General features: G+C 35.5%; 2 protein-coding genes across 2 annotated transcripts; one reads left to right on the forward strand and one right to left on the reverse strand.

Moving 5' to 3' along the window:
• Nucleotides 1-5174: 5174 nt before the first annotated feature.
• Nucleotides 5175-6670, reverse strand: LOC125229474 (dehydrodolichyl diphosphate synthase complex subunit nus1). The gene is made up of 2 exons (XM_048134322.1): nt 6246-6670; nt 5175-5738 (listed from the first exon to the last, which is right to left on the reverse strand). Exons 1-2 carry the CDS (start codon nt 6544-6546, stop codon nt 5278-5280), a joined length of 762 nt encoding a protein of 253 aa, XP_047990279.1. The 5' UTR covers nt 6547-6670; the 3' UTR covers nt 5175-5277.
• An 885-nt stretch (nt 6671-7555) lies between these two features.
• LOC125229517 (FAU ubiquitin-like and ribosomal protein S30) lies at nt 7556-16027 on the forward strand. The gene is made up of 5 exons (XM_048134376.1): nt 7556-7619; nt 7815-7897; nt 8302-8467; nt 9882-9975; nt 15921-16027. Exons 2-5 carry the CDS (start codon nt 7823-7825, stop codon nt 15976-15978), a joined length of 393 nt encoding a protein of 130 aa, XP_047990333.1. The 5' UTR covers nt 7556-7619; nt 7815-7822; the 3' UTR covers nt 15979-16027.
• Nucleotides 16028-16057: the final 30 nt, after the last annotated feature.

A 16057-nucleotide genomic window follows, 5' to 3' on the forward strand; every position in this document is an offset into this window, starting at 1 on the left:
AATTTAACGGGCTAGTTTCAGTGACATTATGATTTCACTAGACCGATACAGTGAAATTGTAAGACGGTGATAAATTGACAATAGCACTGGTTTGAGAAAGCCGTGAACCTAGGTTTATTATAATATCACTTATGCGGTCCAGTGACATTACAATATCACTGAAATAAGCCCGTGAAATTATGCGAATCTTTCGTTATTGACAATAATCAGTGTAATTAAAATTTCACTAGTGTAATTATAATATAACGTCTTTGACTAAATCCCTGCGACATATATACTTATTGATCATAACGATTGCGAGTAATATAATTTATCGTTATATTATTGTTAACAGAACAGATATCACATGTGACAGTCCAGTTAGGTGCGACGACGAGCGTAGCGAGGAGGAGCGTGTTAGGTTGACCGTGAGCGAACCAGACGCGAGAATTTTTAATGTAAATTGTATATGTCACTGTAAAAGCTTCAAGCGCGCTTCTATAAATGGCACGCATGCGTACCTACGCATTTTCTACTACTTATACTAATGAGCGATTTTTGGTCGGCGTAAGCCGATCCCGCGTTGATAGGTCTGGGGAGACCCTTATATCCAGCGGTTTGTAACTTGATATAGATCGTGATTCTTGTCATTTACTAGCACGAATTAGACAAAACTATCCTTTAATATTATGACAATATGAACCATTTTAGTAAATGACAAAATGTAGGACAATACATAGTACTTAAGGCTGCTTTCAAAAAAAACGTCAATAGAATGTAAAATTGATAGTTTTAGTCGGTGAAATACTACACTTTCCGTTATCCAATAGATTTATTTAATTCAAGTTCCAGTTAGAGCATCTTATTGTCTTGATTTTTATAAGACTGGATTTTTGAAAACTAACTCACTAAATTAATTATGAATTTTTCTCTAATGCACGTTTAGAAAAACGCACGTATAGAGCTGAATCAGTCGATCTTATTTGTAAAATTTGGACAATTTTGAATATTAAAACGGGTAAATTTATAATTCATATATCCTGTACCACAATCATTTCAGACTAGATTTTTATTTTAAGTTTTTGAAAAAGAGTAAACTAGCCTAAGGCAAATTCAATTTTTTTCAGAAATTACCTAAAATTAAGTGACAATTTCTTTGAAAATCTGCATCACATCGAAGTAAGTTTTGTACTAAATTAATCTGCAACGTTTACTTAAATTGCTGTTATACCTTAGTGATTATAAATTGCTATTATTGATTTTTGCCAATTTTTTTAAAACGAGCCTTCATCGGTACAATTATTACCACTTTTGGACATTTTCTCATATTTTGTTAGACCAAGTCGAAAAAGTCCTATAATGTGATATATATTTATAAACTGCTCGCAAAGCCCTTTAATTTGATACCACACACGGTATGATCGAGCGCTTGGTTGCGATTTCACTATTTTTAACACGAAAGCCCTCTTAAGTTGGAAGCATTAAAAGACCAATGAAACTAATAAATAATTATTGTTTTAAAATAACATACAATTCATGAAACAAATCGTCCCATTACTGCAAATACCGACTATGTGCAAAAAAGTGATTTTGAGATAATGCGATTTTAATGTTTGAAGGTACGATTTCATATGAAAACATGAAAAAAATTACTATTTGTATACATTATTCTACAGCCCGTATTGTCTTGTTTAATACTTAATCGTAAAAAATGTCCAGGCTGTATTTGATTGCCGATAAAACTACGATTTAAAAAAAATAGTAGCAAACTTAGTTGGTTTTTCCTGTAGAAATAAAAATTTGTATATTTCTCTTATTAATACATATAAAGCAGTGTTTCCCTTTGATTAAGCTTTGCTTTTCATACAATTTACTTATGATTTGCAAAAAAAGAAAAAATATACAAAAGTTTTGAACTTATTTCAAAATCTATTAAATATTCTCAATGACATAGGCGGTTTTAGCTGCAGGAAATATAGCTGCTCTAATTTTATGTTACAAAACTTCACTTATCATTGTTAATTAAAGTGGTACATTCGTAACAAAAAGTTTTTTAACATTACTAACCATTAATAATACTTTACTTGAGGTTTTGAAGGGTTATTCTCAAAAAAAATTTGAAAAAAATCCTCTTCTATCGGTTTTAGGAGATTTTTCACAAAATACTTTAACCGATTTCAGTAAAATTTAACAAGAAGTAACGCAATAGCATTCTCTTGAAATAACAAAAAGAATTTTACAAATCGGTTAATGCGTTTTTGGGTAATAGCATAATATGCATAGGTACTTACTACATACTAGTTCACTGTCTGGGCAATCTGAAGTCCGCCATAATTTATGTCCAAAATTTCACTATCTACACTTTTACATTTAATATAGGTAAATAGTTTTTGTACGCTCAATAACCTGAATTAATAGTTTATTTAAAGTTTTGTAGTAATCATTTACGCCAAAGTCACTAAAATATAGGCGTAGATGAGGTAATAAGTAAGAAAAAGTAATGTGTAACGGTAATTACATAGGTTTCTGGGGCGATTTAAAGCAATCATGTTTGCAATATTCTTACGCCCCCAGTTACACGCATTGTTTTTCATCACACTTGCAATAAAAAGATAAAAAAGTATTTATGGTAGTCCAAAATACAAATTTAAACACTTTAAACAAAAGTTTTTTCTTTTACTTCTGATACGCCTGCGTGTTGCACACTTACTGCGCAAGAGTGATAAAAAGTTATTAAACAAAATCTTCATCGCTGGTGGAATTCGATACAAACACATCCGTAACACGGCTGACAATGCTAGACTAACTAGGTATTAAGTGATTGGAAGCACTCATGGTACTATTTAATTATGATACCTTTGTCAAAGTTAGCTAGTTGTTTATCGAGCTTTAGACCAAGATAGAAATATGGTATGATACGTTAAGAGGTTTGAGGTGGTTCTATTGAACTGGAGTTCAATTTGTGGCGTTGATTTCCTTGCCTTGTGCTAAATCTAGATTTCGACATGACTTAAGCCTGGTGCCCACTAAGCTGGCCGAGTCGAATCTCATTAATTTGCCTTCTGCATTTCTTATGAAACTACGTCCATTAGCGACGCGTCGAATCGGATTCATCGTTCATTGTAAATGTATGCAGGGCTCGATTCGACGCTGCTCGACTCCACCTAAGTGTCCTCAAGGCTTTATGCAGCCTTTGTGACAGAGATTTCATACCTAAAGAGTACTATGGGTGGTTTTAATCACTTACGCCGTGTCTTGCGTGGGCGACGGTCGCGCGACCGTCGCCGTCGCGTCTCATCGCATCGTCTACTTCCATATCGATAAGGTTTGATTTCGTATGCATCGCATCGCCGTCGCGCGACCATCGCGTGACCGTCGCCCACGCAAGCCACGGCGTTAATACTGCAGTTGGTGAAGTAGTACACAGTTGTGACATCTGAAGTATACTCGTATAAATTGGATTCCTTCAGCTTAAACCGTTTGTGTTATTGTATTTTTAACCGATTTCAAAAAAAGGAGGAGGTTCTCAACGCACTTTTTGCTAATCAAGAGAACATCATATGAAAAACGAAGCTTAATTTAAGACAAACAATGGTTTATATGTATAAAGAAGAGAAATATGCAAACATTTATTTCTACAGGAAAAACCAACTAAGTAGGTATTCGACTGTTTCATTAAATCGTATTTGATCGCCAACTAAACACATTCTGAATATATATACGACAAAGTAGTAAACAAAAAAATATAGGTTTTAAAATGCCATACACATAACGTACATTTCTTCATGTTTTTATATAAAACGTGCCTTCAAACTTTAAAACCGCATTATCTCAAAATCGCCTATTTACACATAGTCGGTATTTGCAGTAATAGACCGTTATCCTTTCCTTCGTCACATCACATGCAAAACCAATTATAGTCCCTATACAACTTTTTGGTAGAATGACATTGCTGATGTTTGTAAACAAACATCTTCTGGAAAAACATCTTAAAGACATTTGGTGTATTTAGCCTGACTTAAAATAAAGAATTTTGTTGATAGTTTTATTTGCAAGAATCAAATATGTACACATTAAACTTTTTTGTAGAACATAAGATGGCTACTTTAACAAAATGTTTAAATGCAAAAAAACACTATACACCATTAAAAGGTTCTACTTGGCGGATAAAGCATAAAAGTTTATATTAAATATTCATATCACATTCTGGCAGTTTATAATGCAACAAATTGACCATTAAGTAACTTTATGCGAAAGCTATCTTTTGAATGCAGCGTCGTATCAATACATGGGTTTTAACATATTGTAGCCCTTGAAAACCTTATTCTATAGATGCTAAAAACTCGATTTCGTCAAAAAGTCACTTAGTCGGTATTTGCATTAATGGGACGAAATACATAGTATCATCTGATATATATTTGTACCAGAGAGGCAAATATGCTTAAAAATATCAGAACAAGTAAGGGAACAAATCCAATTACTTTAATATCATTTGTATTAAGTGATCTACTTAAAGAGACATATAGTTGGGTATAGACCGAACTATAGATAGCTATAGACACATCTACATTGCATGTTTGCCACTCAAGGAATTTACCTCTCAACTTGCCTTCTAAGCGCTTCCTGAGCGCTAGACCAGTAGGCCTAGCACATGATGGCCGCGGGAGTATGTCGCCGCGAGATAGATCACACGTCTTCTTCTAACTGTATTAATGACATAAGGACGGGTAGTCTATCTCGCGGCGACATACTCTCGCGGCAATCATGTGCTAACCCTGCAGGCTGTGATAGAAATCATCCTATAATAAATTATGGGGTCACTTTCTCTTTAGTGTCCTTTGTTTAGATATTTTTACACATCTTAAGCTGAGTTTAGACCAGCAAGTTATTACTGCAAGTTTTGAGACACAACTACAGGTTCTTATTCTCTTGTGAGTGGCAAATATCTGCATCTCTTTCTTGGATATACTTCTGTCTCAAAACTGCAGCAATAACTTGCACGTCTAAACTCAGCTTTAGTCACTCTGAAATTTGTAAATGTGATTGTAAAATAACAGGTATATAAAATAATTTAATATGAATATTTAAGTACTTATTGTACTCTCCAAAATGACTACAAATGCACATAAACTCAGTATTGCTGATGACAAGAAAGTCATGCATTGTTTAAATTAGTTTTTAAATAAATTAACTTGTTACCGCAATTTCTGGTATTTATTCTCAATGGCTACAGGGGATGGTATAATAAATAAATAACCTAACCATATAACACTTAGGCCTAGCAATAGTTACAAATTTTCATTTACCAAACCTCTGATCACATTTATTATACTTATACAGAGCACCTATATAACTCTTAACATTTACACTATGGTCTAATGATAACTGTATAAACTCTGTAAGTCTAATCTGCCACGGTAGAAGACCACTGGTACGGCACACTGCTCCTGTATAAATAACTACATCGGGGTCTGGAATGGAAGGGTACATGAGGTTCAGTCTATTATTCAACTCATCTACTGTGAGTTCTCTATACTTGTCTATGCTACAACTCTCTGTAGCAATTTGACTCACACACTGGGCAATTTTTGGTCTTCCATCATAAGCATTGAATATGTTGATAATCACTGTGTGCGCATTTATACCATTGGTGTAACCATTTAAATCTGGTTTATTTGCCCATTTAATATAGCCAGGAACACCTTTCTTGTGTTGTTCAATCTTAAGAAACAGTTTCTCCTCTTCTTTCGTTAGGTTTCCTGATGAATAAAAGAAATAATTATTATCTTGGCATGTGTATAGTACTTAAAGAATATGATTTAGACAAAACATAATAAGCAAACGGAAGAAAACAAAATCCATGTTTTTCATAGTAAGAAAAACTAAGACAGGATCACCTTGTGTTCAAGATTTTAGCTTGCTTTGCTACTTTTGTTTGACAACATGGAATAGATAGCCAGATAATTTTAAAAGATATTTGCTGGCAGATTTATGGGCAGCAAACAGCCACTTATGTTATAATATCTATATAAGTTCTGAAAGTCTCCCTATATGTATAGTTTCTGTAAGTGCAAGTTAAATTATTATGAGACTTCTAAACATACTACTGTAAAATGGTTTACAGCTTTCGGGCGCTGAAGAATGTTTGTTAACAGTTCTATTCACTTGATAACAATCAATATTCAAGGTTATTAATTAGACAACTGCATCATAACAGTGCATTATGGTAGATTCCTATTGGAGACAAAATGGTCAGGTCTGTTTACCTGTGACGTCATACAAGCTGACGTACGGTATCCCGGCCACGAGACTCCAAATCACAACGCGTGCTAGGTCGCTAAGAGAGTGGTACTCAGTGTGCGCCAGCACCACCAGATGATGCAACTTCTTTTTCAGCCTTGGCACATGTTCCATAACAACACTGATCTCCCTCTTCGTCAACTCACACGTTGGAAAATCATCCCTCTTTGCCCAAAATTGGTGATAAACATTCTGAACAGCAACAAGTACATTTACAGTCAAATGTACGAGAAATAACAAAAATTCTCCTAATAATCTCGATAGCATGTTCGATGCATTAACTTGGGCCCTTTGAATAAATGTTAATCACTGGTTTTATTTGATCATTTTAATATTTTCTTGAAATTTTCGGCAAATTGGACACTTCGACAGATCACACGGCTATATAGTCAGCCGCTTTTCTGAGCGACCAATCAAAAGCTTCAATGTGTAAATCAGTGTTGCCAACTTCTAATTTGAAAATATGCTGCTAGTGCTAGACTTTTCTTTTTGCTAGACCCTTGATCAAGCTATTTTAAATGTTACTTATCTAACATTTGCCATAAGAAATAAGCTCTAGGATAGCAAACTAACTTTAACCTTTTTCGAGCAGGTAAGATAAGGGTCGAAAACTTGACGTTACGTGCCGGAAGGGACAAATCAGACAATCTAACTTAAGCCTTTAATAGGAACAAGTAAAAACTAGACTTGCAACAGAGATACAGATTGGTCCAGACCCTGAAGTCAAAAAATCCTAACATCATATGCTATCGGAATATACCCTACATACAATAAGTAACATAAATAATAAAGCAAACAACAAAAAAATCATAATTAAGGTCAGTTAACTCACAAATAATTATTAACATGAAGAAAGTACAAAAATAGTGTGTTTTAAGTTCATTTTATATCAAACATTTATATGCCTTACATACTTACAAAACACGCGCCAATGGAGTGTACCGCCAGTTTCATAATAGACTTGTCATAGACTGAATGTGAGTGACAAAAAAGTCGCCGAGCAACTTTGTCACCGTGGTCGTAGAGTTGTTAGACAAAGGGTTCAAAGTTGACATTTTGATGGCAAGGCTTACTAAAATAATTATTATATTAATTTGGCATGTTTTATGTTTATTTGGCAACACTTGTCGAATTGCAGTTTCGCCAACATGATGAACCAAAATAAAGGCGTATACAGACTTATATACCTCGGATAGGACCAAGTTCACTTGAACTTGACAGTCTGGTTTTTAGACTGACCGTCAGTCTGTTACGATTTTTACGGTATTTGCAACACTATTGTATCCGTTTCCGAACGCCGCCATCTTTGTTTCTTTCGCTTGTCAGAATTGACTGATAAGGTTAGTATTTCCCGGATTTATTATTTAAATTTTTAAAATTTCTAAGTTTGGGGTGAGTTTAAGTGTCTTGTAGCATAAAATATGCAGTGATTATTATGTAGGTGTTAAAATTTCAGTGTTATGTGTTAAAATAACGCCGTGATGCATTGACGTGTTCCGACCATGCTGTTGCTCATTACATTTTCCGATTCATAGGCCTCAAGATGCAGCTTCACATCAGAGGACAGTCTACGCATGTTCTAGACGTCAATGGACAAGAATCCATTGGTCAGATCAAGGTATGTTGCTCTCGAAAAGTTTTGTGAAGTTTCTTTTACGGCATGATCGTTATCGCTGGACACTGCTGCTGGTTTTGCGTAATTCTAAGCAATAACTTCGGAATATTAGATTTCTCATTTATTCTTATGTTTCCTGTAGTATTTTTATTGTTAGGCACCAAAATTGTTACCAATACTATAATTGCTTGGGATAATTTTTAGGTTATGGTAGTAACATTCCAACTACAGAAGTTAATTATTCTACATACCTACGTATATCTGCATACGTGAATTAATCTTACCCTTTAAAATACCTAATTTTGAGGCCTAGGACATTTGGTCACCTACACCTTGATTACAAAAAATATGAATTTTCATGTTTCTTTTAACAAGACATAATATATACAACATTTTTTTGACTTTAGGAGCGCCTGCGCGCCCTTGAGGGTGTCGAGGCGGAGGATGTGACCCTCTCGCTCTGCGGCGCTCCCCTTGAGGACTCTTGCCTTGTGTCGGAGCTCTCTTCCGCTGAGTTGGACTTCACAGTGCCACTGCTCGGTGGTAAAGTGCACGGATCCCTGGCTCGTGCTGGTAAGCAATTTAATTTATTTGTTTATGTCAGATTGATCAGTTCGATTCTGTAATTTTGTCTCTGTATTTATACATGATGGTTTGTTGTGTTTGTAATGTTTCTAATTACATTCCTTACTTTCTTTAATATTATTTAAAATTTAGCATAAACATTATTTTGCTAACATTAAAAATCTTATCAAGAGCTCTTTTCAGCATTAAGTAAAAGCAGCATCTGGTTGGAAATTTTGATTTATAGAGCTTGATGAACTAAGTGCTAAAAAGTGCTCATCTCATTTCAAAAAATATCCATGATTTTCAGTTTTGTTGTGAATGACTTCCATCTATTGCTTTTTTTTATTTAATTGCTCAGAGGCTCATCACTGGTGAAAAACATTTATTAAGTACAATCTTATAAATATGAAAGTGTGTGGGAAAAATTATGTTTTTAACCCCCGACGCAAAAACGACGGGGTGTTATAAGTTTGACGTGTCTGTCTGTCTGTCTGTCCGTCTGTCTGTCTGTCTGTTTGTCTGTCTTTGTGTGTGTCTGTCTGTGGCATCGTCACTGGTGAAAAACATTTATTAAGTACAATCTTATAAATATGAAAGAGTGTGGGAAAAATTATGTTTTCCCCTCACTAGCTCGGAAACACGTGTTTTGTCCTTTAATACCAGCGGGTAAAATCGCATTTTATCCACTAGTGAGTAAAGTAATTTGACCTTGAATAAAGTCAAATTAACTGCTTTAAAATTGATAAAAGTATGTGAATCTAGTAATAAAGATGATTTACCACCTGTGGAACTACTGGAAGCAGTGATAAACGCATTTTTTCCGTTGTAGTTTCCTCGCTATAGTGAGGGGAAAAGTTTTGTGTTACACTCGGGTGCAAATGTATTTTACTTCTCGTATGTTAAAAAACTCGCAAGTTCAGGATTCTATTCTCGAACCACTCGCTTCGCTCGTGGTTCAACTATAGACTCCTTTCACTTGCTCGTTTTTCAATTCCACACTCGGCGTTAAAATACAACTTTGCCCCCTTGTATAACAAATAACTATTTTAACCCCCGACGCAAAAACGACGGGGTGTTATAAGTTTGACGTGTCTGTCTGTCTGTCCGTCTGTCTGTCTGTCTGTTTGTCTGTCTGTGTGTGTGTCTGTCTGTGGCATCGTAGCTCCCGAACGGATGAACCGATTTAGATTTCGTTTTTTTTGTCTGAAAGCTGAGTTAGTCGGGAGTGTTCTTAGCCATGTTTCATGAAAATCGGTCTACTATGTCGCGGTCAGGGGTTTTTTCAAAATTTTAAGGAACATTTTTACTGACTTGTGGCATCATTCATGAATGCCTGTCAAGCTTAACAGGCTCTTGACAAATTGTGACTGCAAGAACTCATGTATGCTATGTCAGTATTAAATGTGGAACTTATTTACAGGTAAAGTGAAGGGTCAGACCCCCAAGGTGGAGAAGCAGCAAAAGAAGAAGAAGAAGACCGGCCGTGCCAAGCGCAGGATCCAGTACAACAGGAGGTAAATAAATATCATTCTTTTTTATAAATATTGGGGACACCACCATCACACAAATAAAAATGCCATTACTGGGATATGAACCTGTGTCTTCGTAGGCAGGGTCACTACCATATTCTACGCATGCTTTGTTAGTTTTGTTACTGATATACACTTATATGCGCTTATTCATAAATGTTCCTAAAGTTACCAAGCCAATAAAGTTTGTTTGTCCCTTTCCGACGTATCGGTGTGACAGAAAGGGACAAACAAACTTTGTCGGCTTGATAACTTTAGTGTACTTTTAGGAGTAAATGGGATAGTCAACTTCAGATACATCAGAGTGGCAAAGGTACTCAAATATGTATTGAGGGTTTACTGGTGAAACCCGATAATTTGAGCAAACTGGTTTTTGAAATTCGAATTATGTGCAATTTCTACATTGTTGTTATTTCAAGGACAAACTATCTCGATTTAATGGGTTACAGTAAATCTCTATTGTCAAGACATTAGAGTAGAGTAGTCATAGGGCTTACGGAAAAAAACTGCATTTTATGCAGAAAGCAAGCCACTTTGCACAGTGATACTAGGGACCAATACAAATGATTTCATCCGAGGAAACACGATTTTCATCCACTAGAATTCAAGATGGCGGACATTTTCCAAAATGGCGGCCGCATATATTTAAAAAATTATAGAATCATAACGGCTGCACCGATTTTGATGGTTGGGGTGTCTGTCAGTTCGTATTGAAGCGTTTATTAATATAAAAAATTAAAATCATAAAAAAATTAAGACGGCGGCCGAATAATAAGAAAAATATGAAATTCTCAAACTTTTTTTTTCATTCTCGTGAAATTTACCTATAAATTTTCTATGATGTTGCCACATTTGTCTATATTTAAATTAAACCTGATAATATTATCTACATAATAAAATAAAAATCACGAAAATCCGTTGAGTAGTTTTTGAACTATACCCATTTGAAATTGAGCGCGCGGATTTGAAAGACGTGTTTGCACGTGATGTAAAAAATTTTGGAATCATAACGGCTGCACCGATTTTAATGGTTGGGGAGGCTATCAGTTTGTATTAAAACATTTATTCATATAAAAATTAAAATCATTTAAAAAATTAAAGATGGCGGCCGAATAATAAGAAAAATATGAAACTTTCATTTTTTTTTATTCTCACGAAATTTACAAATAGTTTTTCTACGATATGGTCACATTTTTATTTATTGAAATAAAATCTGTTAATATCATCTGCAAAATAAAACAAAAAACATTAAAATCCGTTCAGTAGTTTTTGAACTATACTCATTGCAAATGAAGCGCGCGGGTTTGAAAGACGTCTTTGCACTTGATGTAATGCATCAAGACTGATTATTTATTTTGGTCACAACTTACTATATTACTATTCAAAATCAATGTTTTTAGCATTTATATACATTATTAGTTTTTTTATTCCGAGTTTGGGTATATTTAGATAACCCAGATAGAATAAACATTGATGGTCATAATTTTTATTTTAATACGTAAAAAAACTTAAATGCATATAACATAACATTTGTATTAATAGCAATTGTCCATTCCAAGGACTCCAGAGATAATTTTCGATAACTTCTGTAGGGGACAGAAATATCTATGTATAAAATAACTTATTTTCTGCTTCTCGTCTACTTAGTCTACGTTTCGAGATGGTCTGCTTGTTATACGACAAGGAGCGTATGTTTTTGTAGTGCTGACGATGTTGGTGGGATGCTGGTTATTAATTTTGGTTGGAAACAGTTCCTTGTGCACCAAGTTCACCGATGTATGTGGAGTCTGCCGATCATATATAGGCCGCAGGTGAACTTTTCAAGCTTGGCCATTATTCCTCCAGGAAGACACTGTTCAGTATGACAACCAACAAGCCCTGTTCCAGAAACTGTAGCCTGTTGATGTTATTAAGTAGTGTGGTGAATTTTTTTTCTAAACAATTTACTTCCTCAGAGAACATTTGCTCTGCTATTTCAGGGTAAACCATAGGAACGTAACCGGAAGAAGCTGATAGCCTCATTGTACCTCGCGCAAAAGATATGGCTGAATAGGGACTCACGCGTATCATCAGATCTTCCGATACAGATGTCTTGGTATTTAAATAAAAACTACTGGAGTCTGAAGTACGGGTGAAGGATAGACGTAAAGTCAGTGGCCAGATTCGGATTTTGACCTAGTTTAGAGCCTCGAAAGGACTTTGTCTGAAGAGGCCTCGAGTGAGTTCAGGGTGGTAACGGATACTAGAGTGTCCCATGCCCTTTGTTGTTTGAGTTTATCTCGCAGTTTGTAGCCGTGGAGGCTTTCAGGATGTTACCTGTGAGATCGGACGTGATGTAAATGGAGGCAGGAATGTCGGCAAAACGCCACTTTACGAGTGCCTAAGCCGCCAAACCATACCAGTAAACAGGCCTGAGTCCATGCTTGCTCACTAATAAAATATGTGTAAGAACGGTCCCAATTTGGTATTTAAGCATGGGATCTATGGAGCTAATTATATTGGGAAATTTCCAAGTCTTATCTAGTATATTTTCTTAATATTTCAAATGAGAATAACCTGCCAGAGTATAAGTAATAAAATAGCCAACACTTCGGATCCTGGAAGACCGACTGCTCTTCGTGGTTTTCACGCCTTTACGTCTGACACCACTTTTTTTTTCAATACAAAAGGAAAAAAATCATGTTCTAAAACATTGTTTGCACACCCCGAAGTTATACCAGCTTTTATAGGAACATCGCAGTAACTACAAAGCCTTCCTGGAGGAATAATCGCCATGCTTGAAAAGTTCACCTGAACTTGGTGAGCAAGAAACTGTTTACCACCAAAAATAAATTAGTAACCAACATGCACTTGCGCTCCGTGTCGTATAACAACGCCCCATATTCTGGATATTAAGGATTCTGGATTGGAAGACGTACAATGATAGTTGGGTACTGCAGTGGTCTGAAAACAGGGAGATATGTACTTGGACAATTGAGCTTGTGAAAAAGGCTGCGAAACAATGCACTGTACGTGTTGTGGGTCTACCCTGCGCAATGCAAATAATGCAATGTAACATTTGCAAAGGCAGCTGCCAAAATAAAAAGTATTTTGCAAAAATGATATATAAATTATTATTTATTAATTATTTCCTTGTATTTTGATATTATTTTGTATGGCTCTTTTATCTTTCAGTATAACCTAGACGAGAAGCAAAAAATAAGTTTTGTATTAATATATGTTTCCGTAGCCCGCTACAGAAGTTGTCGGAGATTATCTCTAGCCTTGAAAAGGAGCAGTGAAACAAATGTTATGTGTACCTATTAAAGTTCTTTTACCTATTAAAATAAAAATTATGACCATCAAAGTTTACGGGGGTTATCTAACTATACCTAAACTCGGAATAAAAAACTAATATTGTATATACATACTAAAAACATTGATTCTGAATAGTAATATAGTAAGCTGTGACCAAAATAAATAATCAGTCTTGCGTGTATAGCGGTACCAAACGATACGATGCATCACATCAAGTGCAAAGACGTCTTTCAAACCCGCGCGCTTCATTTGCAATGCGTATAGTTCAAAAACTACTGAACGGATTTTAATGTTTTTTGTTTTATTTTGCAGATTTTATTTCAATAAATAAAAATGTGACTATATCGTCGAAAAACTATTTGTAAATTTCGTGAGAATAAAAAAAAAATCATATTTTTCTTATTATTCGGCCGCCATCTTTAATTTTTTAAATGATTTTAATTTTTATATGAATAAATGTTTTAATACAAACTGATAGCCACCCCAACCATTAAAATCGGTGCAGCCGTTATGATTCCAAAATTTTTTACATCACGTGCAAAAACGTCTTTCAAATCCGCGCGCTCCATTTGAAATGGGTATAGTTCAAAAACTACTCAACGGATTTTCGTGATTTTTATTTTATCATGTAGATAATATTATCAGGTTTAATTTAAATACAGACAAATGTGACCACATCATAGAAAATTTATTGGTAAATTTCATGAGAATGAAAAAAAAATTTGAGAATTTCATATTTTTCTTACTATTCGGCCGCCATCTTAACTTTTTATGATTTAATTTTTTTATATTAATAAACGCTTCAATACGAACTAATAGACACCCCAACCATCAAAATCGGTGCAGCCGTTATGATTCTATAATTTTTTTTAAATATGCGGCCGCCATTTTGGAAAATGTCCGCCATCTTGAATTCTAGTGGATGAAAATTGTGTTTCCTCGGATGAAATCATTTGTATTGGTCCCTAGTATCACTGTGCAAAGTGGCTTGCTTTCTGCATAAAGTGCAGCTTTTGACCATAATTTCGCCGTAAGCCCTATGACTAGAGGTTTTTGATCTCATTAGGTGATCATCAGATAGCCAACACACATTGGTATTCAATGAGACTGCCTATACTGGTTTGTACAAGATGGTTTGGTCTTGTCAGAGTTGTCTAACATACTCTGAGGGCATATATAAACAGTTCAGTTGTAATTCAACTGTAACTAGTTTGGGAACTGCAAGCCGATATTGCAGTTGGGTTGCAGACTGATTATTAAGGTCCGACCGAGAACGATATTTTTGTCTCGGCCGAGAACGAGACCGAGACCGAGATTCAATTTGATTCTCGGCCGAGACCGAGACCGAGAATTTATAAACAGCGAGAAATATGCAATTTTTGCAAAAAATGTTTTCATAACCGAAATTCGCCTATTAATCAGGAATCCAGGAACATGTCGGGCCGTGTTTAGTGTTTGGTTCCGTAACTACCCAAACCTACCGCACCCCTTACCTATCTACCGTAGCAAAATAGACTACATCAGTGATAAACAAGTATACGGCTCGCCTGATGGTAAGCAGGCGCTATAGCTTATAGAGAAATATCGATAAAGAACCTACCAAAATCACTAAATCGGGATACCAAACGGGCGATGTAATCAAAGGGTAGCTAAAAACCGATTGGACGCGAGTGCGCAATAAATTCATAATCTGAGTCTCGGTTTCACCGAGAATCTCGGCCCATTTTGGCCGAGACCGAGATCTCGGCCCGATTTTCGGTCGAGAATGCCGAGACCGAGATCTCGGTCGGACCTTACTGATTATATCTGTCCTAAGGTTAATAAATAATAAATAAATAAATAAATAAATAATAAATATTGGGGACACCTTACACAGATCAACTTAGCCCCAAACTAAGCAAAGCTTGTACTATGGGTGCTAAGCGACGATATACATACTTAAATAGATAAATACATACTTACATACATAGAAAACATCCATGACTCAGGAACAAATATCTGTGCTCATCACACAAATAAATGCCCTTACCGGGATTCGAACCCAGGACCGCGGCTTAGCAGACAGGGTCACTACCGACTGAGCCAGACCGGTCGTCAATAATACTAAACTTTTACTATGAGGTCAGCCCAGAAATTAATGTTTAATAGCTGACTCTTATCAATTATCATTAATCCTTTGACCTTCAAACACGACATGTCAGCACAATGTCAGACTTCGTGTATCCCAAGGTTATTTTTTATGACTTAACAAGCACAGCCCACCTGATGACAGGTAGAAACAACATTACGATCAAGCGCTCGAACCGTGACGGTTCTTTTCAGTTTGAGTCAGCTTCTGACTTTAGAAAGTTGCACTCGATCCTTGCTTATCACTGCATACGTTTTATTTAACTTGCAATGTAATACCTAGTATAGCCGGTTTCCCACCTTAACTAGTCATACCAAACCGGAACAAAAGATTTTGACAGACCCACAAATTATTTTAAACATCAAACTTGATAGCCCAGGCGAGACTGTCAAAATTGTTCCTAACTTGGCTTGGTCTGACTACCCACAGTACTTTGCCATGCTTGTTATGTATATTATTTTTTTTAGCACAAACCAAGTTATAATAATTGTATTTTTTCTTCTAGATTCGTGAACGTTGTGCAGACCTTCGGCCGTCGTCGCGGACCTAACTCCAACTCGTAGGTTAAAAATATTGTATATGAAATGCAAATATAACATCTTATTTGCAAAATCTCGTATTTTTTTACTCTAGACAGTATAG

This window comes from Leguminivora glycinivorella, chromosome 9, assembly GCF_023078275.1.
Source record: "Leguminivora glycinivorella isolate SPB_JAAS2020 chromosome 9, LegGlyc_1.1, whole genome shotgun sequence".
Taxonomy (NCBI): domain Eukaryota; kingdom Metazoa; phylum Arthropoda; class Insecta; order Lepidoptera; family Tortricidae; genus Leguminivora; species Leguminivora glycinivorella.